We start from the raw sequence: 26600 nt of genomic DNA, 5'->3' as shown, positions 1-26600 counted from the left end.
TAGATTTTTCTGCGTGTTTTTGCATTCTTTATAAGCTTGAGGGATAGTTTACATTTTGTTCTGTGAGTTTTGCTTTTTAATTTATTTTTTTTTCTTTTTAAAAAAATTTTTTAATGTTTATTTAGTTTTGAAAGAGAGAGAGAGAGACTGAGTGTGAGGGAGGGAGGCACAGAGAGAGAGGGAGACACAGAATCAGAAGCAGGCTCCAGGCTCTGAGCTGTCAGCACACAGCCCAATGTGGGGCTCGAATGTGAGATCATGACTTGAGCTAAAGTCAGACACTTAACCGATTGAGCCACCCAGGCGCCCCAGTTTTGTTTGTTTGTTTGTTTATTTTATTTAAATCTTGTATTTATTTTTGAGAGAGAGAGAGAGTGCAAGCAGGGGAGGAACAGAGAGAGAGGGAGACAGAATCAGAAGCAGGCTCCAGGTTCTGAGCTGTCAGCACAGAGACCAACACAGGGCTCAAACCCATGAACCATGAGATCATGACCTGGGCCAAAGTCGGACGCTTAACAGACTGAGCCACCCAGGCACCCCTTGTTTTTTCTTTTAAAAATGAGTGTACAGTAGGCAAGTTTAGAATGGGGAAGGAACTAAGAAGGAAAAAAAATAGCCTGGGGCTTCAATTCATTCCTTACTACAAAGCTGTAATCATCAAGACAGTATGGTATTGGCACAAAAATGGACACACAGACCAATGGAATAGAGAACCCAGAATTGGACCCACAAATGTATGGCCAACTAATCTTTGACAAAGCAGGAAGGAGTGTCCAATGGAAAAAAGATGGTCTCTTTAGCAAATGATGCTGGGAGAATTGGACAGCAACACGCAGAAGATTGAAACTGGACCACTTTCTTATATCATATACAAAAGTAAACTCAAAATGGATGAAAGACCTAAATGTGAGACAGGAAATCATCAACACCCTAGAGGAGAAAACAGACTAACAGCCTCTGACCTCAGTTGTAGCAGTTTCTTGCTTGACATGTCTCCAAAGGCAAGGGAAATAAAAGCAAAAATGAACTATTGGGACCTCATCAGGTTAAAAAGCTTCTGCACAGTAAAGGAAAGAATCAATACAACTGAAAGGCAACCAACAGAATGGGAGAAGGTATTTGCAAATGACCTATCAGATAAAGCGTTAGTATCAGAACCTACCAGTCTCAACACCTGAAAAACAAATAATCCAGTGAAGAAATGGGCAGAAGACATGAATAGACACTTTTCCAAAGAAGATACCCAGATGGCTAACAGACACATGAAAAGATGCTCAACATCCCGCATCATCAGGGAAATACAAATCACAACCACTTTGAGATCCATCTCACACCGGTCAGAGTGGCTAAAATTAACGACTCGGGAAACAACAGATGTTGGTGAGGATGTGGAGAAACGACCCTCTTGCACTGTTGGTAGGAATGCAAACTGATGCAGCCACTCTGAAAAAAAACAACGTGGAGATCCCTCAAAAAATTAAAAATAGAATTACCCTATGAGCCAGCAATAGCACTACTAGAATTTATCCAGAGGATACAGGAGTGCTGATTCATAGGGGCACATGTACCCTAATGTTTATAGCAGCACTATCAACAATAGCCAAATAATTTGAAAGAGCCAGATGTCCATAAACTGATGAATGGGTAAAGAAGATGTGGTATATGTACACATACATATCTATACACACACACACACACACACACACACACACACATATACACACATATATATACACACACACATATATGTATGTGTCTATACACACACACACACACACACAATGGGTCACGACTCGGTGGTGAAAAAAAATGAAATCTTGCCATTTGCAACAATGTGGATGAAACTAGAGCATATTATGCTAAGTGAAATAAGGCAGTCAGAAAAAGATATATGTTTTCACTCATATGTGGAATTTGAGAAACTTAACAGAAGACCATAGGGGAAGGGAAGGAAAAATAAGTTACAAATGGAGAGGGAGGCAAACCATAAGAGGCTGTTAAATACAGAGAACAAACTGAGGGTTCATGGGGGTAGGGGGTTGGGGGAACGGGGAAAATGGGAGATGGGCATTAAGGAGGGCACTTATTGCGATGAACACTGGGTATTGTATACAAGTGATGAATCATGGGAATCTACTCCCAAAGCCAGGAGCACACTGTATACACTGTATGTTAGCTAACTTGACAATGAATTATATTAAATAAATAATAAATAAAAATGAGTGTATCTCAGTATTTGCACAATAATTACATTTTTATGTCTTTTTCTTCTTTCCTTGGTATTTTGTAGTATTGATGTACTATCCTTTATTTTATTGTACCCCTACTGATAACCATTTTGATTGTAGTTTTTCACCATTGTAAACAATACTGTAATGAACATCTTGACTATGTCCTTTCAAACCTGTACTTATCAGATGCTCATTTAAAAAAAAATCAGTTTGGAGAGATGGGTGGAATGGGAGAGGTGGGTCGATAGAGCTGACTGACAGAACTATAGCTTTAGCCTCCTCTCTAAAGTAAGGGGTAAGTTGAAGCCGCAGGCTATTTTTTCCTTCTTACTTCCTTCCCCTTCTAAACTGGCCTAGTATATTAAAAAATAATTCTCATAGAAGAAAGAAAGAGTCATATTTTTTTACCAAGGATATACATGCCTCATACTCCTCAATAACCCAAATACAGAAAAATAGAATGAGCTATGTATAGCCCTCAATCTATAGATCAGAGAGGGAGATTGATAGTTCCCAGATGTGGCAAGGGCATTAGCCATGCATACAAATCTGCATAATTCATCCTGTCTTGGATCCAGTTGACCCATAAAACTGGATACACCAGTTTTATGTTCTAATAAGGAAGAAAATGTGGCTAATTGTAATATGCTATCAATTTTAGGAGTTATCCCAATTTCACTGTTAATATGTGAAAAAAACCAGGTACATTAGTATTTATAAAATGTGGTCATTATAACCATTCCTTCTGAAAAAAAGAAACATAGCATATAAAAGCCAGACAAAAAATTCATTCTAGAATATAACATAGGTCAAAGAACAGAAGAAAATTCCTTATAAATGCTATAGAAAAATGTAAAAGGTACCTGGGTGGCTCAGTTGGTTGAGCGACCGACTTCGGCTCAGGTCATGATCTCACAGTTTGTGAGTTTGAGCCCTACATCGGGCTCTGTGCTGACAGCTCGGAGCTTGGAGCCTACTTCTGATTCTATGTCTCCCTCACTCTCTGCCCCTCCCCCACTCATGCTCTGTCTCTCTCTGTCTCAGAAATAAATAAACATAAAAGAAATTAAAAAGAGAAATGTAAAAGGAATGTGAAATCAGTGAAATGGATCATTCTAAGATGAGATGATAATAGAATGAAATAAAAAGACTATAAAGCTAAGGAAATAAATTAAGCACTAATAACACTGTTGCAAAATAAATACATTAGAAACAACAGTGAACACAATAGATGTGGCTGGAAAATAAAATTCGATAGTTCGTAATGAATTTATGAAAAGAGATTAAAGGAATTGGAGAAGTAGCGTTTATGGAGGATAAAGAGGGTTCAACATAAGGATTATTGGTGATCCACTTATATAGACAGCCTCCAAAATGTAAACAAAATAGTATTCAAAATAGGATAAAGGACGTTTTTTCTGTAAGGAAACCCTGAGTTTGTAACATAATATTATGTTCTAATGAGAAAAATCAGTAATGATTGTAACAATAATTATCCCAATTAGACTATTGGACTTCAGTTGTTGACAAATCCAAAAAAGAGGTTAAAAACCTGGCTTTACATTTTTTCACATCTCTGGCATTTCGGAGACAAAGAAAGTGTGATCAGGTAGTGTATCTGGCTAAGATGTCATTTACATATCAAGGCAGTTGAAGAAAACACAGAAGAATTCAAGAAATATAGCAGTCATGGGTCCACTTTGAAAGAAAAACACTATTACTAGGGGCCCCTGGGTGGCTCATTCGGTTGGTTAAGCATCCGACTTCAGCTCAGGTCATGATTTCACCATTTGTGAGTTCAAGCCCCATATCAGGCTCTGTGTTAACAGCTCAGAGCCTGGAGCCTCGTTTGGATTTTGTGTGTCTCTCTCTCTCTGCCTCTCCCCCACTCACACTCTGTCTCTCAAAAATAAAAATAAACATTTAAAAAAACTTTAAAAAGGAAAACACTACTACTTAAAAATGAAATCCATCCAACCAAAAGATGAAAGGAGAAGTTCTAGTTAATGACTAGTGTAATACTGAATCCTGGGAGACATCATGAAATTGTAATTCAGAGGGAAAGAAGCATAAGCTGAAATTTTATGCCAGCTAGATTGCCCTCTAGCAAAACAGAACACTCATTTATGAAATCTGCAAGAAATCAAGGAATACTAAGCACATAAGAGCCCATCACACATAAAGAATTGACAGTGAAATACAGCCACTCAAACAGTGAGGCTAAGTAAAGAACTCAGGAAAGTGTAGACTTCAGAAAGAACATGGGTGTAAGCCTTGAGTTCATTTAAGTATAGATCTCAAGTCAAACAGTGTGGAAATTGTGGCTTCACATTCAAATGTAAAAGTTGTGAACTTTGACAGTAAAAAGAATAATAAAGAGTCATGAGGATGAAGGAGGTGACATTTCCTCATCCTTAACATCTAGAAGTTAATACTGTCTGAGTTTGATGCATATAGTTATAAAACAACATAAGGACACAAATCAATTTGAAAAATGATAACATTTTTTTCTCCTTCCATTTTTCAGATTATTGAATGTTTTGGAAGTAATAGCTCCCTTCAAGCACTTTAACAAGCTTAGAGAATTTGTTCAGATGAAGCTTCCTCCAGGCTTTCCTGTAAAACTAGGTAAGAGAAAAATTTACATTTCCTAATAGGTAATTTCATTGCCTGTTAGAAACATGGAACTGTTTACTAACATTTAATAAGAAATGTGCTTTTGAAGGAAAATGATTTCCTAGTTGCTTATGTTTTTATAGTTTTTCTGTGATGATACGGATTGAGATTCATGTTTTCAACTATATAAAGTGCCCAATGCGTTTCTAATTCTACTGGATTTAACTTACATATAAGGGATATGCGAGTATTTCGTACAATGGGGTGCGGGTAAACTTACAATGCACTGTGATAATGTTTTTAACGTGGAAATAGGGAGGCTGGATTTTAGCCCTAAGTTTTAGCAGACTCTTGAGTTTCTGAACAGTGGGGATGTTTCTGGGATCAGCAGTCGGTATTCATGGGTAAAGTAATCCTCATTTTTCAGTCTTAAATGTTTAAACTTAATTTCATCTTAAGCATGATCTTTAAAAATAGTAAACTCCCATTTTGTATGCAATAGTAGTGCATATTTAACTATTTAAGTATATCAGAAAACTGGGAACAAGAGACTATTAAAAGTTTCTTTAGGAGTTTAGACTTATATTTAGCATTAATCTTCAGGAGAACCTTTCATACCACCCATTTTATGTTTGGATGGCATTAATATGCCAGCAGATATTTAATCAGTGCTTGCTATGTGCCAGATGCTTTTCTAGGGGTTAGGGACAGCAAAGTCTCTCTTAGTGTTTGCATTCCAGTGGGAGAGAAAAATAATATATAATAAATATAACCTTTATATAATCCCTCAGATATATTTTATTTTTTTATTCAACATTACTGAAACCACATTTCACAATAATTAGGCCAAAATGCTTTTCTCTCAGAAATAATGCTTTAATTCCTAAAAATTAAACATAACCTTCTCAACTTTCACAACCTGGAAGTAAGCATTTTGAGGGTTAAAATGGATTTTAAAGCATGTTTTCAAAATGTCATTATGATTCCCTTTGTGATGAAAAATCACTGGGAACCCAGTATCTACTTGAAGAAACCAGTGATAAGACCTTAGACAGAAATGATTTGAAAATTAAAGTGATCAAGAGATGTGTGTTTGAGCTGTGGGTAGGGATCATTATGTGAGCATTTCTGCTTAAAATCCCACTGTAATTTTCTATAGCCAGAAAATAGTTGAAGCAATGGACTCCCTCGTAGGTGCTGTATTTAAAGAGGCACAGTGACAAACTAAAGTAGTGGGCAGGGATTGAATATATGACAGTTTCAGACTATCCCTGCATTCACATCTATTTAAGTCCCAAACCCCAAATGCCCACAATACAATATAGACTTGTATGCAAAAGAAAAATCTGATTATGTGAAAAGGAAAAAAAGAGTCTGCAATACTTCTTTGCAGGCATTTCTCTGTTTAGAACCACATTCTTAACAAGGAATTGACAATCTTTTGCTTGTATACTTAAAGTTTTCAGGAATTTGTTTACCTTTCTCTCTTTTGTCTTTTTGTCCCTCTTTTGCATTAATCCTATAAAACTCTGGTCCTGGGTCTGGGTCCACCATTTCTGTTTCTGTGTTCAGTCTAAAAAATACAATTGAGGGGGAAAATTATAAAAAATTTAGAAATTGTTGTTAAGACAATTGTACGTTTTCAAAATCAGCCAAAGCTTTAAATCTCTTTTTATTCTCCTTCCATTTTGCTCAAAGGCTAAATTTGAACCTCTTTTCACCAGTTCCATTCTTCCTCCACTATTTCCTCCCACAGTCTAAGCAGATGATTTTTGCTTCCTTTGTTCCAAAAAAAGACAATCACGGGGGCACCTGGGTGGCTCAGTCCATTGAGCATCCAACTCTTGATTTCGACTCAGGTCATGATCCCAGGATTGTGAGATCGAGCCCCACATCAGGCTCCACACTGAGCATGGAGCCTACTTAAGATTCTCTCTCCCTCTGCCCCTCTCCCCGACTCGCATTCTCTCTCTTTGTCTCTAAAATAATAATAATAATAAAAAGAAGCTTGCTTCAAAAAAACATGATCTGAAACAATACCTCCCTATTACTCACCACTCCCCATACAGACTTTTTTTTTGCTGCAAGTCCCATCTTTTCCTTTATCTTTCCTGTCTCAGTGGAAGTGGTGCCTCTCTTTTTAGCTTGAATAATCTCTCCATTTGTACTATGGATCTGTTTTCCTCCCATCTCTTTTAAAAAGCTTGCTCTATCAATCTCCCCCTATTTCTCTTTTATATTCAGACTCTCTTCTTTACTGCTTTTTCTCTCTTAGCTGTTAGACTTTGTTCAGATCTATCTCCTTTTAAGATTCAACGAATTGGGGCGCCTGGGTGGCATAATAGGTTAGGCATCGGACTTCAGCTCAGGTCATGATCTCACGGTTTGTGAGTTCGAGTCCCACATCGGGTGAGCACTTTGAGCCCAGCTTCAGGCTCCGTGCTTGGGATTCTCTCTCTCTCTCTGCCCCTTGCTCATTTGTGCCATTTCTCTCTCTCAAAAATAAATTAATAACAGAAAAGAGAAAAGAAAAGAAAAAAAATTTCAACCAACTAAGTAAAATATAAAACAAACCCTTGAACTCTGTCGTACCCAGCACTTGCCTTTAATCTTTGCTTTTCATAGCCAGGCTACTTGAAAGTCTACTTTTTATCTCCATGGTTACTTTCTACTTATAGTTATACTGTAAATGGGAGAAGGTGAAGGGACATAAAGGGAGGCAAGTTTTTCTACTTCACTTGAACTGCTAAAGTGATGACACCAGGAGACTATGATAAGTTAGTTATATATAATCAGTACCTGGCTGAAGAAGCCATATACAAAGAGAAGAATCACCTCAGTCTTTTTCTTCATCTTCACACGAATGTTCTTGCTATATGTCTTCACACTTTCCCATGTTGTAAGGACACTTGCCATATTGGATTCGGGACCACTCTAATGACTTTTAACTTGATTACCTCTGCAAATTGTAGACCTTGTCTCCAAAAATGGTCACATTCTGAGATAGTAGGAGTTAGGACTGGAACACAGATTTTTGGAGGGGAAAGAATTCAATGCACAGCAATAGCCAAAGCAATTTTGAAAAGAATAAAGTATGAGTAATTAGTCTACTCAATTTCAATATTTATTATATAGCTATAGTAACCAAGACTGTGTTGTATTGGCTGAGGGATAAATATATAAATCAACTTAACAGAACAAAGAATCCAGAGATAGACCCTCATAAATATGCACAACTGATTTTTTATAAAGATGCAATAGCAGTTCAATGGAGGAAAGCTACCCTTCTCAACAAATGATGCAGGAGCAATTGGACATCCAAAGGAAAAACGGAAACCTCCACCTGAGTCCTGTAGTTATATAAAAATTAACTGAAAATGGACCAGAGATTGAATTAAAATGTAAAATGTAAAACTGTAAAACTGTAAAACTTCTGGGAAATAAACAGAAAACACCTTACAGATATAGGTTTAAACAAAGAGTTCTTCGACTTCATACCACAAGTATGAGCCATAGAAAGAAAAATCAATGAATTGGACTTTATCAAAAGTAAAGCCTGTTTGCTCTGTGAAATACCCAGTTAAAAGAAAGAAAACACAAGAACTTTTAAGACTCATCAGTAACAAGCCAATTACAAAAGGGCAAAAGACACAGACATTTCATCCAAGAGGATATATGAACGGAAAACAAGTGCATGAACAATGTTCAGTATTATTAGCCATTGGGGAAATGCAAATTAAAATTAAGTATCACTTTACACACCTAACAGAATGGCTAAAATAAAACATGTGACAACACCAAATGTTTGTGCAGAGGTGGAAAAGCAGGATCACTCCTTACGGGTTGAATTGATTGTAAAAGCCCCAACTAGAAACAACCCGGCAGCTCATTGCAGGTTTTCTTTATCTCCACCACTCTTACTATGTTTATTATTGATATTTATATTGTTAAATCTAGTGGATGCTTTTCTGTTATCCTTCTTAATCTCTCCAGGATCTGTAGCGTTCTATTTTTGTAGAGTCCTGTCTGAATGAATGATAGTTTTTCTTCAGATTTCCTCTGGCTTGATAGAATTCTCTCTTGATTTTCTTCCTGCCTGTCTGGCTGCTGCTTCTGGAGCACATCTCTCCTTTTACTCTTGTCACCTTACATTATATTCTCATTGCATCTGCTAAAACATAAGCCAAAGCACGTTACTACTCTGCTGACAAACTTTCATTGGTTTCCCATTTCCTGGAGAGTAAAAGCCAAAGACTTTTTCTGGACCTCAAACCCACTTGATCTAGGTCCCTGTTTCTCCTCTAACCTCATCTCCTCCTTATCTTCCCCTCATTGGTCTCTTAGCTGTTCCCAGGATACACCAGACACTTTCTTTTTTAGGGCTTTTGGGCTTGTTCCCTCTACTTGGGGTTTTTCCCCCTCTAGACAACTAACTGTATGGTTCATACCTCAGGTCTTTGGTGAAAGGTCTAGAACTCTTACCCCAATTATTCCAATTCTGATGGGATTTTTTTATCACATATATTTAAGTGATGGATTGTAGTTAGTATTTTAAAACAAAAGGGACTAATGTATTTCTTTTGTATTAGAATGATAATAAATCAGCTCAGATTAAGAATAGCATCTATGCTATAGTAAGAAGAAAAGATGCCAGAATGCAAAAAAGTACAAATGTTTCTGTCTCTTTGCCCCAAGTAAAAGATAAAAAGACCAGTGGAGTCTGGCATTACAGTTTTAAGACTGGGAAGCAATGGGAACTTGTGTTTTTGGTGTGATTCTTGATGCCTTGGTGTGTTTTTCTTTTCACCAATAGAAACCCTAACCCTTCTCCAAACTAGACACACTCACTATTAGACATATTTTAGGATTTATCAGTTCCTTGAATAATGCTTTTTTACATTTGAAGGAGTATGGATATCTCTAATAGTATTTACGGTATATAAATAGATGATCACTTTATTTTACGATGTTATCATTGATCGTCCTCTCTAGATATTCCCGTGTTTCCTACGATCACAGCCACTGTGACTTTTCAGGAGTTTCGATATGATGAATTTGATGGCTCCATCTTTACTATACCTGATGACTATAAGGAAGACCCAAGCCGTTTTCCTGATCTTTAACTGACATGGAAAATGATGTCATCTGACCAAGGAAAGCAAGAGAATACAGAGACCCCAGAAGTGAATCCAAATAGAAGGGACAAATATTCAGCGGAGAAAAGGGAATTACATTGAATCGACACATCAGTAAAATGATATGGTGAAATGGGCCTTTAAAAAGAATTTCAGCAAGTTTCCTGATGTGCCATTTTCAGTCTTTTTAAAAATATACATATTATAAGTGTAATAGTTTGACACCTTAATGACCCTGAGTACTTCTTATGTAAAACAGCTCTAAGTGCTGTGATTTGTTTTTAAAGATTTTTACACTTCTTGTTGAAATATATATGCATATAAATATATCTATATCTAAAACACTCCTGGACCATTAACATAAATTAAATGTCTTAAGAGATATGAAGCCCTTTTAAACTTGTCATCTTATATTCAAGGTGATATTTATAAATACTCCTTCAAGCTTTGTTTTCATAAAATGTAAACTATGTAACATTATGTATAGTTCAGTAATTTGAATGTTTGTTCAATATAATGAACTAGAAGGAATGCAGTTTTCTGTAGATGAATGAACCAAATGGTAACCATTAAACAATTGCATTTATATGTTGCAATACATTTCAGAAGGAGCGTTCACTCTGCAGGGAATAAGGTACCTCCTTTAGCACCTTAGTGCAATTCATCGTGGTGCTATTTGTTTTTACCTGAATTCTTTCTTCAATGGAAAATGTTTGTTACTAATCTTCCTTTCATAGAACCTCAATTTTTTTTCTAAACTTGAGTTTAAAAGTCCTTTTTGTGTTCATGATAAGGTGTGGTTAGCATGCTTAAAGATACTCCTCTTCCAAATCTCAGCACTTTAAAAATACTCCACAAATTTTTAAACTTGCTTCCAAATAACTGCACATCATTCTGATTATTTTGTTTTTAATGGAACATGGATGCATTCGTGTCAGTTTTAAAAAAACGACCCACGTATTTTGGACATCCCTACATATTTAATGCTTTCAAAGTAAGGTAAAAACATTTTATATGCTAACAATATTTGTTACAAGCTAAATTCCAGAAATGTACACAGGATCGACAATTCCTACTGTTTATTTTTTTAAGTCACAAGAAAATATTTATTGATTTTAATTAATCTCCGAAGTGAAATCATGCGTTACTCATTTTTGCATTTAAAATTTTTCATATTTATTCCAAGATGGTTTGAAGGTCCAAGAATGAAAATAAATTAGGGAGAATAATGTATTACAGTCATAAAATGTTATGCTGTATTAAAGAGCTTAAAGAAATGTTTTTTAAATGTGTACTGATAAATGTGTCAGAATGCATCTGTCAAATTTTGTAGAATGACCAAATAGTTTAAACTTTTTCCAGGATTTTAACTAATTTGAATGAATTTAGAGACTTTTATTGAAGAGGTGATTTATTTAAAAATCCAAAGCATCAACCATAAGAAAATTTTATAATAAACATCTTTAAAGCTGCATCTTCCATGCTGAAACATACTACATTGCATATGTTGACATTTTATTAAATACATTTTATAATGAAGTAATCATAGTTAAAAATTCAAAGACCAATTACTACCTTGTGTGGGTCTGTTGAATTTTGTGGAAAAAGTTGGTAAACCCAGATTAGGTTTATTGAATAGAAGTTGATCCCTATTATTTTGGGAATGCTTGTTGATCAAGTGACTTGGAGATTGAATTATCCTGTCGGTGATTATATGAGGTGTGAGACACTGAACAGCAGTGGGCACTGTTGCTTTTAGGCTCCCTCGCTTTGTGGGAATATGGTATGCTTCAGGAGTAGACTGCAGATTTTTTCATACGTACAGACAATTTAGTGGATAAGAAACATGGTAAATTGCAGCTTGGGATTTATCAAGCTCCTAAAAGCTGTGAATATTTTGCTGGGGTACACTGGAGGTAGGAAGACTACTGAAAACTTTTGCACTTGGATTTTGTTTTTAACTCTTACCTTCTTCTTTCATAAAGAATAGTAGATTATCCATTCCAAATTTTTTTTTTTTTTTTTTTTTTACTCTCTCATAGAAGCTTATTTAAAAGTTCAGTGGGTGATGGGCACCCATATTAAGGAGAGCACTTGTTGTGATGAACACTGGATGTTATATATGTGATAAATCACTAAATTCTCCTTCTGAAACCAATACTACACTGTATGTTAACTAACATGAATTTAAATAAAAATAAAATTAAAAAGTTCAAATTTAATGAAGCAATCAGGAAAGACTTTGTTTAAGAATTCTTCAGTCTTTGTTAAGAATCCCCAGTCTTTCAGGGATCAGCCCCTCTGGGTTGATCCAGGTTTTAAAAGGGCAACCTACTATCTCCCATTCTGGGTGGGATACGAGCCTACGTATCTGTATTATGTATTATCACTCCACCAAAATGTCTTTTATCTGATCACAGAGGGCAAGCAAATGTATCTCTTATGATGGTGAAAACAAGGAGTTAATTAATGCAAATAAACTTTTCACAATATTAGACTTTTCAAAATGTGCCTTTTAATCCAGTTAATGAAGCTATGTATGCTGTGTTTCAAGTAAGTAGATCAAAAAACCATATATTTTGATAATCTCACGTGAAAATCTAGATTTTGTGTTGATTTGTTTATTTAAGTCTGTAAAATTCTATATACCTTCCAACTGTGACTGAAGAAACTGTTTAAACTTGGGAGACTGTAAAATGGTCACCTGACATGGCCCTTTACAAGTGCTCAATATTCCTGCCACCTAGTACAGAATCAGAGGAGATAGGATTCTTGTCTTCAAGAAAATTGTTCCCTAGAGACAGTTTGCCTCTGTGTGTAGTCATTTGTATACAGAGAATTGTCACACGTCACAAAAGGGAAGCATAAAGCAGATGCTGTGATTATGGGGAGGCAGGTCCATACAGTGGTCTGGAAATGAACGCATTTTCAAAGAAGCCGATAGCAGCTATAGCCAAAGAACTACCAACGGCTGACCCTTGAACACACAGGGGTTAGCGGTGTCAACCTCCCCCCCCTCCCCCACAGTCAAAAATCCATGTAACTTTTGATTCCCCCCCGCCCCCCCACATTTAATTACTAACAGCCTACTGTTGACGGGAAGGCTTACTGACAGGTGATTAACAAATATTTTGTTCATTATATATATTATATATTCTTGAAACAAAGCTAGAGAAAAACATTAAGAAAATGAGAAAATATACAGTACTGTGCTATATTTATCAAAAAATCTGCATATAAGTGCAGCTGTACAGTTCACACCCATGTTAAGTGTCAACTATAGTTTCTTTCTCCTGCTTAGAACTGGTGTTGCGCCCCACTCACTCAAAAATGGGTTTTCCTGGTGGTGTTCATGTACAGTTTGTTATTCACACCTTGGGGGATGGTGGTAAATGATTGTTTTAGTGAGCCTAGTCTTTCAAATTGAGAATTAGTGAGTAGCACGGGGCACAGTATGTCTCTACTGTTAACTCTAGCAAAAGGTACCTTAACCATGTTTTCAGAATCAAGAAAATGCATCCTTACCAAACTTGTTATATTTGAAATTAGGAAGTTTCAAAGACGACGGATGGTGAAACTTGCCCCAGAGATAATTGGACAGGAAGTGTTAAACCACTTGTAAAGACAAAATTCAACTTGGTAAAAGCCCATCATTTGTATACTATGAATTAGCAGAAACTACCTTTGCCAAGCATTTTATGTCAGAAATCTGTGGCAATAGTATGTCCTAGTCAAACCATCTCAGGTATTAACATATTTTTCGGATCATGTGATCCTTCTTACAGTACTATCCAGTGATGAACTTTAAAAAAATTTTTTTAAAGGGTATCACATTGTAACTGTGTGTGTGTGTGTGTAATGTTTATTTTGAGACAGAGAACAGGGGAGGTGCCGAAAGAGAGAGAATCCCAAGCAGGCTCCGTGCTGTCAGTGCTGAGCCCAAGGTGGAGCTTGAACTCATGAACCATGAGATCATGACCTGAGCTGAAATCAAGAGCTGTTGGCTCAACCGAGCCACCCAGCCATCCCTCCAATGATGAACTTTTAAAACTGTTACAGCTCAGTTTAGAATAGTGCTTTCAGCCACAATGGCACCTATGGTACACAAAATTAGAATTTCACGCTGGCCACAGCACCTATAAATACTGAAATAAAATCTCTTAAAGGCTTTAAAGAAAGGTACTTGGCAATCCTTCCTGAATTTGATCATGCTTTGCAGGTGAAAACAAGGTAGAAGCTGAGTGTAATGTAAAAACAAACCATCACTTATATCATCTGTACCTCTCATAGAGTTCTTGGTCACTAATGGTGGCTAACAATGACTGGCTTTAGTATTTTAAATAATGAATGTGGGTGGCGTGGGAATTTCAGAGGACAGGACAGAAGCAGAAATTCCGTAGTTTATATACATTGTGGCTTCTCAGCTGGCACTTTGGGATGATGAGGCAGTAGCTGGACCTACAATTGCCTCACCTTCCCCTAGATCCTCCTTCAGCTTCTCAGACTATCAGCCAGGACAGTGAAGCGTCCTAGTTTCTGCAGGACACCCCTGCCACTGAGGTCAGAAGCAAACAAGACCTGATGGACCTAAGTTTCAGCCCACCCTTGTGGGCTCTGGCTCCTGTGTGTGGTTCCATCTTACTCCTACTCCTCCCAACTATCCAGCTTCCACTGTAGACTGCCAGTGGGGCTTTAATCTCCAGCATTGCAAAGACAAACACCTTTGAGACTCCTTAACCAGCCCTCAAAATTAAGGTCAAATCTCTGTTAAGAAAGGTTGCTTCCAGTGATTCTGCTCCTCTGAACACCGATTAAGAAAAACATTCTTAACCTATATGATACTTGTCTTCTGAAACTTGATACTTAAGCAAATTTTAACTTTTCACAGTGAATGAAAAAAGGCAGTTTTTACACCTGGTATATTGATAGCATTGTATCCTAACTGAAAAGTAATATTAAGCATCATTTGGATCATCCCATTCTTTGTGACCCTAGACCTTTAATTTCTATGTACAAATCATACATTAGCTAACCAGCTTTTTAAAAAAGGACATCCTTTAAGAAAGGACTAATTTTAATGACGTGACCTGGGAAAATAACCTTCACAACAGAAGACTTTTAAAAGAACGTGAACATCACTTCCCTGATTTTTGTAAGGAAAGAATTAAAAAAAAAAAAAAGTTCTATCAGATCCTTTTTCTGTGAATTCTTTGATTACCAATAACATCTACTATTACACTTTAAGTATATTCTTTAGAATATTCCCACTGGTAAATTAGCATGGTTCACATATGAGTTATTTTGCTAAAGAATATCTAAATGTATTTCACATAGACCTCGACATAAAATGAAAACGGCATTCAAAATAAAACTGAATAAAGCAATCTCAAACATCTACAACTCCAGATTAGTCTCATTTAGAAAAGCTGCTTGTGTCAATGAAGCCTTAGTGATAGACATACTCTTAAAAGTACCAGTAACATTTGTCACATTGATAGTTAGCTAAAATAAACACAATTACTGTACCTGATCACAGAGGAAGTATTTTAGAACAGGGATGAAATTCATTAGCTTAGATTTGAGGCAAAAGGAACAGAAATCTTAATTCCAGCTTGAAAGGTCTATCTTCAAACAGCATGCCCTCCCACCACATCCCAAGTACATAATCTGGTGCCCAACTGGAGAAACTGGTATTGGTTTTGCTAGAGGGAAAGTTGGCTTGTGCCTGCTGATACTCACCACAGAACCTTAGTCTAATTCTAAGATGCAACACCAAGGTTAAAGAAAATTAGTTTTTTACTGTTCCAGTGAAAGCCTAGTTTGATTTCCCCAAGTACCTAACATTTTCCTATGCTCCACATAATAGGTTATCGCTACCAGGAAGGTGATCCAAAATCTGGTCACAGAAAGAAAAACAGCCTTCTCAAAGCCTTATCTCCACACAATTTATCTTAGAGCTTCTGCTAAAACATTATCCCAAACTAATTATTGTATAGTTTTGAAAAGCTCCATAATCAAATGGCAGGTACCATTTACTGACCCAGGCATATTTTTTTTTCTAACTACCAAAATGCATGGCAAAAACCCTCATTTTAGACAGGAAAATTAAGAAACAGGTCTCCCACCTGGTGAATGAAACCAAAGTGGCTCTCATATAGCCTACTACTTCTCATTCACTCCTGAAGGATTGAAGTAAATAAATAGGACAAACATTTTTCTAACAAAACCACCTTTATTTTTAAATCATTTTTACTACCAAATACAGAACATAACTCAGCGTGGAGGCAGTATTCACTTGATTTCAACTGATTATGTGGTAAAGGGTTGTGTCCCCAGTGCAACCCTACCTTTGTGCATAAAATGTTCACTGAAGAATAACCTAGAAGTGTGGATTCCCTTCACTGTTAGAATCTTAAGTCAATGGCACTATTTTAAAGCCAAAAATTTCTTAACTGCTTTTGAAAAGTTAGTATATTTGTTTGTATTCAGAGATTACAAGTGAGGAAACAGGTTTTACTATTAGGTTCAACCACATGAAACTGCCAATATTTTACTTGTTTTTTGACTTACAAAAATGGCAATGTCATATGGTTCAACCCTTACTAAAAAAGTTTTCGAAAGTTTAAACAAATGTCATTCGTCTTCAACTTTGTGTTTAAAAAACGCAATGGGACCATTACTAGAACTTTTTACTCACTATAGACAAAATTCCTTTGATAAAATCTTTAAAAAGTTACTTACTACAAACTGTAAAAACAATGCTGCTTTTCTATATGGCATTTTAAAAGTTAAAAAAAATTATACTCAAACTTGCATAAAAGCTACAATTCCAAGTCTCATTTTCTCCTTAATGCCAGCCAAACACTACTCATTTCATAACTGAATAAATATACTATTTAGTATTTTACAGTAGATACATACCATTGACAGTTTCTATACTATTCCAGAAAAGGCAAATATTTATATTTCACTGAAAATATAAATTTACTAGATATAGGTGGATCATTTATCCTAAAGTTAACTGCTTTACTCAACCCCATTCCTACGCCCAGAATATGAGAAATAAAATTACACTAAGACTGTTTTAGATAGAAATAAAACCAACTTTGACAATTCTGATGGCAACTAATCGCTACACTGACGGATTTCATCTCGTTACTGTATTTCAATATGTGGACTGAAAGGGGAAAGAACTTGATTTGTAAAATGAATGAGGTAAATGTCATACATTCAACAGTGTAAATAAATACAAATACAGTTTTACAGGAACATGAACATGAGTTTAAGGGTTTTATTATCAAAGTCTTGTAAAACAATTTCAGAAACTGTACATCAACATGGCACAGACTGTAGCCTACTTTTGTTTTTACTGCACAAAAGTGAAGCTTGAAACTCCTGTAACTAAGAAAACAGTTGCCTAACTACTTTGCATTTAACATGGAATCACTGTGTGCATAAGATTACTACTGCAGTAACAGTAACACAAATTTATTGGTTTTATACAACTTGAGATCAAATAAAAAGTACATTATCAAGTAGATTTGTCTTATTTTAAAAGCATATGAAGGTCAATTTAAAATGCACTACCCTCTTTTTCCAACACTGAGATTAAAACAAATTAATAAAAGTGGAAAATGAAAATCAGGACAAGAGATAACTTTTCTCTTACAGATGGACTCAGGATAGGCAGAAGCTTTCACTGATGTAGACGTGGAATAAATTATTTCAGGAAAAAAAAATTCCCAAACACCTTATGAAAAAGTATACAACTCTACTTCAAAATATGCTATTTACTCACTGCCAAAGACAGTTTCATTTGAAATCTTGTTTCTGTAATTAAAGCCTAATCAGCCATCAAAAAAGGTTAGTGCATATATAACCTTTCAAAGTTAAACAAAAGCCACAAAAATTTAGCCGCAAGGCTTAAAGGATTATCTATTTCAAATGTTCATTTTCAGGTGTAACTGTAAGAATGTTAATTTGTCATGTCAACAAACAAGACCATAAGTAGATCCATCATGTTGGAGGATTTTAATGACATTTAGGATATTCCTGCCACAATAACATGCAATCAGTGCATTCCCTACATGGCTCTATTACGGCAATGAATCAAATTCTAGAAATACTATAAGTGAACTTACTTATAATAAGGAGATCATACAACATAAACAATCCATGCCTGCTGTAGATGCATGCAGCTTTTCATTTTTGTTATGAAGCAGCACCAGAATAGTAAAACTGCTTGGATACTCAATCGGATTTCACCATGTCAAGAATTGGTTACTCATGTGTCATTTTCTAAAAGCTTTGGATGTAAATAACTAATATCAATATCAGGAGCTTTATAACCATTTATAACTCAGAGCTGTATACATCTAGGTTTGAGATGAACAAATACAGCATTAAGAAATCACACAAAGGAATGACACTGATGCATGTATACAGTTGGATTCCCATGGAGGCAATATTCAGTCACTCATATCCATGTCTTCTTCATGATGATCATCCCCATTCACTTGGATTCTCTTAGTGAATCACCAGTTCCCTTTCCACAGAACATTCTTTTGTTTTAGGGGAACTTGGTTCTGTTGGCTTCTTCTCCTCTTTTTTCTCTTTCTCGCTGTCATACCCTTGTTCCTCTTCATCGTAATCCCGTGTAACCTGCTTTGCCAAGGAGAATAAAAAAGTAAATGTCTTCCCAGAAAAACCACTTCTTAAAATTACCAGCACTACCTGAAGTATCAAAGTAAATTAGTTTGGAAACATACTTTCACATCTTTATCACTCTCTGATTTTCTTTCCGATCCTTTTCCTTATCTTTACTTTTCTTCTTCTTGCTTGTTGAACGTTCTCTTTCATCTCTGCTTCTTTCTTTGTCCTTATCTTTCTTCTTCTCCTTTTTATGTCTAGGATGACAGTAAAAAATTCTCAAAAAAGATGCTTTAAAGGAACCACTCAAGAAGTTTCACCCTAAGTGTAGCAGTAAGTTTAAACTTCTTCAGATGGTGAGCCTGACCCAAATTCATATGACACGAAGAACAAAGATCCAATTTCAAAATACCGGATACAAGCTGTGCACAAATAATACAGGCAAGAGGACTGGGAAGCGGGTTACAGGTCTAAACGCTCACTCCCAAACACTGTTTATTAGAACACAGTCTCAAGCATGGAGGGAATGAATATATCAGCATGTTCTTAAGCACTTTAATTCCTGAAAAGGAAGGAAAAGTCTAGAATTTTAAAAATAAAAACAGTTTCTGAAATATAGAGAAGTACAGATCCCTATGACTAATATTCTTACCTCCTAGGGGATGGTGAGCGAGACAATTTTCTTTTAGGTGACCTAGGCTTTTTAGGAGATCTTGTGCCACTCCTACTTCGTCGTCGTCGTCTCTCTCTAGAAACACAAATGTGCAAACTAGACTTTAAATACAGTATTATCTAAAATATGCACACACATCATAGCAGATGTGCCCATGAGAGGGCTCCACTATGAACTCCTACAAGTTTCTGGTAATGAAAAATCCATTTATTTTCTTTTAGTTTTTTTTTTTCTTTTTTAAAAGATTTTTAGTAGCAATCTCTATACCCAGTGTGGGGTTCAAACTGACAGCCCCAACTTCAAGAGTCGCATGCTCCACAGACTGAGCCAGTCAGGCGCCTCCAAAAGACCCATTTTCAAATACTGTTTTGAGCTGAAGAATCAAACGAATAATAAACAGCTGCAATGTTTTTGCAAACTGTGTGCTTTTCCTTTAATGTTCTCAAGAAAACCTTAAGTTTCTTAAAGACAAAAGTTCTAATGCGTGAGGAAAAAGTCTGAAGTAAATGTTCAGAAATTGGTTTTAAATTCAGTGGCTAGAACAGGTATATAAAAGTATGTTGTGATATGAAAGTCAATTGCTAATAAACTCTAGGACAATTTTTTTTTTTTTAGGTAAAATTCAAGGAGTAGAGTTAGTAATAACAGAGATCAAACTAACTCCCCACATTCCAACAATCATGTTGCCGTCAACCCTGCTTTGAGCAATTGTTTTTAAGATGTATATAGCCTTTCCCATCTTTAAAACTGTGGGTTTTTCTTTTCTTTTTAAATATTCTGCCTGCCATTGTTCTGGAAATTTTTAAGACTTATAAGATGACCGTTATTGTAATTTAGGCACAAAAAATAATCAAAATCCCCCATTTTCGGTTGTCTTTTTTAAAAAAAAGCTTTTTGACTCTTACAGCCTGGGACCTCTACCACCAGAAAACCATTACACACAACTTTTCATTCATCAAGTATTTATTAAGCTTGTCAAGTCTGTATACCTCATTCTTTTTGCTACCGCTCTGTGTGAGCGAAACTCCAAATACCCTAGACAGAACAGATGTTTTGTATTTGTCACATAGTATGTATGCAACAAAAATTTAACATCTATCAGTACATTTTCTTTTTACTGCTGAATAATATTCCATTGTATGAACATACCGTTTTGTTTACCCATGTTAGTTAATGGGCACTGGGGTTAACTTTTGGCTTATTATGAACAATGCTATTATAAATATTCATGCAAAAGTGTTTGTGTGGAAATTAGGTTTTCATTCCTTTTGGGTACATCCCTAGGAATGAAACTGCTGTGTCAAGAAATTCAAACTTTTAAGGAATTGCCAAACAGTTTTCCAAAGTATCTGCCCCATTTTAAAAATATTTATTTATTTTTAGGAGAGTACAAGTCGGGAGGGGCAGAGAGGGGACGGAGGATCTGAAGCAGGCTCTGCGCTGACAGGCTGACAGCAGCGAGCCTGATGTGGGCTCATGAACTTGAACTCATGAACTGTGAGATCATGACCTGAGCTGAAGTCAGAAGCTCAACCAACTGAACCACCCATGTGCATTTTACATTCATATCAGCAATGTTCAGAGTTCCAGTTTCTCCACATCCTCACCAACCACTAGTACCATCTGGTTTTTAAAATATGACTATCCTAGTGGGTGTGAAGTGTTTTTAGTTTGCATTTCCTTGATGACTCATGTTGAACATCTTTTTATGCACTTATTGGACACCTGCTTACCTTCTTTGGAGAATTGTCACACTTCAGATCCTTTGCCAATTTAAATTTGGTTATTTGACTTTCTATGATTCTGCACATGTATTTCTGTACATCCTTTCTATGATTTCTGAACAAATCATATGGCCTCTCATTTTATCAATAAACCACTATGTATGTGGATATTTTAAGTATGACTTACTATAATAAAATGAACTTAATGTAGCAATTCAGCATACATTAACATTAAAACTTAACTGTTGGGAAAAGAACACAAGCAAACTAAATCAGGATGTGAAATGTATACAGCAAACATAAAAACTGACCTTTATAACTGAATTTCATGTCATTTCAAATGTAACACCATAAAACGTAAACAGAACTTTAGGTTACTCTTCAAAATTGCCTTAAAAACACTTCAACGCTGAAGTATGTACTGATGTACTAGAAAACATTTAATGCTCACAGTCTACTATTCTTGCAAACAAAGTTTTAAAGGTGCCAAGAACTCCTAATGCCACCTTACCTGCTTGCACTTCTGGAACGTCTGGCTGTGCTATAACTTTTTGGTGGTGTTTTGGAACGTTTCTTTTCTTTATCTTCTTTCTTTTTTTCTCTAATAGATGAACACAATTTATGAATGCATAAGAAGAGTCAGCTAATATAAATTAATATAGCACTACAAAAGCACAATGAAATCTAATCTCATTCCTGAAAAATGAATGGTATTCTTATAGAAACAGTATGGGAGTAATAGCTCAAGTGGCATATTTGTAGGAAATAACTTTTAAAAATCCCATTTTCCTGGTTATTACACATAAAACTCTCCAACAAAAGCAAAACAGACTGTATGATGAGAAAATAATAAAGGATGGATGGCCAATTTCTTGGTATATACTCTGGCAATAAACACCAATAGTTTTAGTAACTGTTTCTAGGCTCTTCAAACCTCTTCTCTCAGCTGAGTACCAGTTTCCCAACCCACCATGGCTCTATGTCCTCTACTATCAAGCCAAACCCCACAATGTGCCACTGGATTTAATCGTCAACATTACCAATATTCTAAAGCACACACTCTATGTTGTTAGTTAATTTCACCATGGACCAAGCCAACCTTCTACTTTTGTTTCCTGCTCCATATTCTGGGCTATTCAGTGCTATCAAATAATTCCCATCATACTGGACTGTTGCTACAACCATACCTCAACTTCTCCAAGACTCTGGGCAAAAGGTAACCAATGTCTTTGTTGAATGAGAAGTCCTTTAACCCCATAACGTACACATACCATCCTCAACTATTCTATTAATTTTAGACATTAAAGTATCTCTTTTTTTTCCCCTAAGCTAATTGCCATATGCTACACTCCTTTCCTTCTCTGGTCACCCTGCTTCCTTGAGTTACTCCTCTCTCATTCAAGTCTTTGCCATTCTAATTTCCAATTACTCTAACAGTCCTTAAGGAGACCCAGTCATGTTTCCACAAGCTGATCCTTTATCAGAAATCTTTTTCAAAGTACAAATCTGAAAATAATAGCTCCTGATTCCATTAACTTTTCCATCTGGAGACACTGCTCCTGGATCAGGTGTGGTCTTAAGTGTGAGTACCACGCCTTCCGTGTGTCACCTGTCTCCTTACACTTTTCCGACCTCATTTCCTAGTTCCCCTACACCAAAATACTTGTTTTCCTAAGAATGTATGCTAACTTTGTAAACTACATTCTATACCTGAAACCATGTTCTTAAATCCAGTCAAATCTTTCAGATTTTTTTAATCTGAGAGAGAGAGGAGAGAGAGAGAGAGAGAGAGAGATAGAGAGAGAAAGTGAGCTATAAGAACGTGGGAAATAGGCAGAAGGAATGAGAGAATACTAAGCAAGCTCTACATTCAGTGTAGACCGTGACATAGGACTCGATCCCACAACCCTGGGATCATGATCTGAGCCTAAATCAAGTTAGATGCCCAACCGACTGAGCCACCAGGTGCCCGTCAAATCTATCAGAATTCATACTCAGTCACTTCTCAAGTCTCTTCTAACACGACTAAACAATGATACTTCCTTGGTAATCACATTAATCTCTCTTATATAAGAAAGTCCTTGAGGAAAAGAATGCCCAATTCCTCTTTGTATAATAAAGGTTTCATTACACAAGTTTGTTTGATTGACTGCATTAAGATGACTCACTCTGTAAAATATAGTAACAAAGCCTCCTTTCCCAGTTGAGTATATGCTCACCAAAAATAAATTCTTCTGGATACCAGTGTCTTTATTATTGTAATTACATAATTATACAAATGGATAACAGTCTAAAATAAAGGTCTGCTTCTAAAATTTAGGCAAATATTATAGAAAGTGGTAAGAAAAGTTGCTAAAAAAACATTGTGAAACTATGTTGACAACTAAATTTGAGAAGAAAAACTTTAGTCACTTTTAAAATGTGATAGTTCTCTTGTCACCTTAAAGGTGGCTGAAATGAAAAAAACAAAAAAATGATTTGGTAGATGTTACTCAGGACTACATATTAACTTAAAAGGGTCTGGCCCTAAATGAAAAAGACTACTGAATGGATGCTTGTTAAGGTCCAAATAAAATGTTAAGGTAGGATGTTTAATGAATCCTTCAACTTTAGCCTTCTGCTGGTTCCAAATCTTGGGATGAGACACTCTAAGTATGGTTCAGCAGTTCTTAAAAAATATTTATAAGGTGCTGACAATGAGATTTGTAAAAGATGAATTAAGGGCATGGCTGTCTACCATGCAACTCTTTAGCAGACCAAAGGAATGGCTGGTAGCACCATATGCTTAGCAGGGTTGGGTGAAAAGAAGGAAATGAAAGAAGGCAGTGGGATAGCTAAGAAATTTTATTACAAAGAAATTATTATCTAGGTTTTCAGCTATAAGGAGAAGCCTCAAGTTTGCAAAAGGGCACAAGAAACAAATGCAGTCTCCTCAAACTTTAAAGAGTCTCTTCTCCAGTCTAGCCCTATCCCCTTTCACCACCTCTTTTGTTCATTAAGTAGCACTGTATTTAAGTCTTGGAAACTCTAAAATTTGTCTTCCCACTCAATGTCAATGGTCTACTGTACCTGGTTTTTGATGTGCTCCTTGACCTTCTACCTCTCTCTCTGGAATGAGATCTTCTCCGTCTTGGACTTTTGGATCGTCGCCTACTTCTTGACTTAGATGTGATCTCCTTCTTGATCTGCTTCTTGATCGCCTAATAATGCAAAAGAAAGCCAATACACATATATAAATGTAGAAAGACTAGCTCTGTGACTGTTTCATTTAGCATCAAATGATTCAGACATATGGGTTAACCATCAATAAGTATGGGTAATCTTCTGTCAGTTGCTGATACTATTCATTTAGTCCATAAATAAAACATCTTTGATACACTAGAAATTAATACTTTTTTTTTAACACCTGAATTTCTCACCTTACCTGTCAAAAGTCCTCCTATGCCCTACAAGTCTGAGCCTAAAAATAGTGCTAGACAATGAAGGAAAATAGAAGTTATCTGATTCATTTGCATCATCTTCCACAACTACACAGAATTTATCATGTATCTTATGGAATCCTCACTACTGCAGTTAATAAATCTATGTATCTATTACCAAATACTTGCATATTCTTACCATGGCCTTACAAATACTCGTTCTCACAATAAGCCTGTTGAGTAGGTACCATTCTTATTTGCATTTTTTAAATGTAATCCACTTAACGTGTTCTTGCCATCTATGATTTCGAATTGTTCTCTGAGATATTATTTCACTTGATTTACAACTTAAGAGATATCCAGCCAATGCAGATTTATATAAAAATATGCAACTCAGCACAAACTGTATCTTTGACTCTCATTTCCCGTCAACATGATCATTATCTCTAAGTGATCACCCCTTTCCAGTCCTGTAACAGAAGTATTTCTCTCTGTGTCCTCTCCTCCTTTACCCCCAATCCTATATACTTTCTCTTCCAGAACTTAAGCACAATAACTTTTTGATGTTGTCAATGATCCTCCTTCTTATATTTTATCCTCTTTTACAAATAATTAAAAATAAATTGTATCGTTTGCTTAAGACTTTTTTTTTTTTTTAAGTAGGCTTCATGCCCAGCACGGAGCCCAATGTGAGGCTTGAACTCACAACCCTGAGATCAAGACCTGAGCTGAGATCCAGAGTTGGATCCTTATCGACTGAAGCACCAGGCGCCCCAAGACTTTGTCATTTAACTTATAGGGACCATTCAACTTGTTTCTAGGGAAAATTTCTAGTATAAACTTTTTGCATTCACTTCTTCAAGTTGTCCAGAGGATAGACACTTTAGAAATGAAAAGATTTTTGTGTCAAATCTCAATTATAAGGCAGCACATCTAAACATTCTCTTGAGCCCATTGTTTGAACATGGAAAAAACAACAGCACCTATATTACAAGTACTCGTCATTTAAAATGAAATTAAAAAGTTCAGCTCTGCGGCGGGGCAGGTTGCCTGGTAGCTCAGTGGGTTGTATGTCCAACTCTTGATTTGGCTCAGGTCATGATCCAAGGCCGTGGGACTGAGCCCCGTGTTGGGCTCTGTGCTGGCATGGAGCCTGCTTGAGATTCTCTCTCCCCCTCCCCTACTCACATGCTCTCTCTCTTAAAAGAAAAAAAAAAAAAAAGGAATTCATGGGCACTTGAGTGGTTCAGTCAGTTAAGCTTGTAACTTAGGCTCAGTTCATGATCTCACAGCTTGTGAGTTCAAGCCCCGCGTCAGGATCTCTGCCCAACAGCTCAGAGCCTAGAGCCTGCTTCGGATTCTGTGTCTCTCTCTGCCCCTTTCCTGCTTGTGCTCTCTCTCTTAAAGATAAGAATTTTAAAAAATATAAAAAATAAAATTCAGCTCAGTGCCTTAGTGTAGGTGTATGTAAGAAATACTGACTGCCTTCTTTCCTCTTACTAATGTGCTAAGATGGCTTCTTTTGTCTCATTATGTCAAACTGGTGTTTCAAAACCTATCACTAGTGTCTTACCAAATTCAATAAATTTTTGGAATTAAAAATTGTGATAAAAAAAAAATCACTTTCAGGGGCGCCTGGGTGGCGCAGTCGGTTAAGCGTCCGACTTCAACCAGGTCACGATCTCGCGGTCCGTGAGTTCGAGCCCCGCATCAGGCTCTGGGCTGATGGCTCAGAGCCTGGAGCCTGTTTCCGATTCTGTGTCTCCCTCTCTCTCTGCCCCTCCCCCCTTCATGCTCTGTCTCTCTCTGTCCCAAAAATAAACGTTGAAAAAAAAAAAATAAAAAAAAAAAATCACTTTTTTTTTTTTACTGTATTTGGAAACTACTATGAACAATCCTTCTCAATACATGTCTATAGCCTAGGAAATGTTCATGTAATACTTATGTACCTTTCTGTAAGCTTAATAAAATGGAGACTATATACATGTCTACCTTATTCAACACTCTATTCTTAACAACTACTATGTTGCCTAACTTCAGTAAAGGGAAATAATAGTATATTTTGGGTGATATGGAATACAAAATATCAGAATAATCACTTTCTTCTTGAAGGTTAAAAAAAATTCTGGAAAATAAAAATTGATGTTACTAGA

The 26600-nt window shown here is 36.2% G+C and overlaps 2 protein-coding genes across 2 annotated transcripts in view; one reads left to right on the top strand and one right to left on the bottom strand.

Annotated features, from left to right (window-relative positions):
• Positions 1 to 12477, top strand: part of ANKRD13C (ankyrin repeat domain 13C) — a 90345-nt gene extending 77868 nt beyond the window's left edge. The window contains exons 12-13 of the mRNA XM_030327626.2: positions 4759 to 4859; positions 9840 to 12477. Coding sequence (XP_030183486.1) covers positions 4759 to 4859; positions 9840 to 9970 — 232 coding nt within the window. The 3' untranslated portion in view covers positions 9971 to 12477. The remainder of the gene's footprint in view (positions 1 to 4758; positions 4860 to 9839) is intronic.
• A 4011-nt stretch (positions 12478 to 16488) lies between these two features.
• The window catches only part of SRSF11 (serine and arginine rich splicing factor 11), a 29503-nt gene continuing 19391 nt past the window's right edge, over positions 16489 to 26600 (bottom strand). Inside the window, 9 exon segments of the mRNA XM_030327627.1 lie at positions 16489 to 18497; positions 18500 to 18532; positions 18535 to 18643; positions 18751 to 18785; positions 18788 to 18888; positions 19284 to 19379; positions 21540 to 21629; positions 24098 to 24194; positions 24197 to 24228. Of these exon segments, the coding sequence (XP_030183487.1) occupies positions 18451 to 18497; positions 18500 to 18532; positions 18535 to 18643; positions 18751 to 18785; positions 18788 to 18888; positions 19284 to 19379; positions 21540 to 21629; positions 24098 to 24194; positions 24197 to 24228 (640 nt within the window). The 3' untranslated portion in view covers positions 16489 to 18450.

Source organism: Lynx canadensis, chromosome C1 (assembly GCF_007474595.2).
Source record: "Lynx canadensis isolate LIC74 chromosome C1, mLynCan4.pri.v2, whole genome shotgun sequence".
NCBI classification, from domain to species: Eukaryota; Metazoa; Chordata; class Mammalia; order Carnivora; family Felidae; genus Lynx; species Lynx canadensis.
Note: the sequence above shows the minus strand (reverse complement) of the source record. Positions and strands in the feature narration are given on the sequence as shown.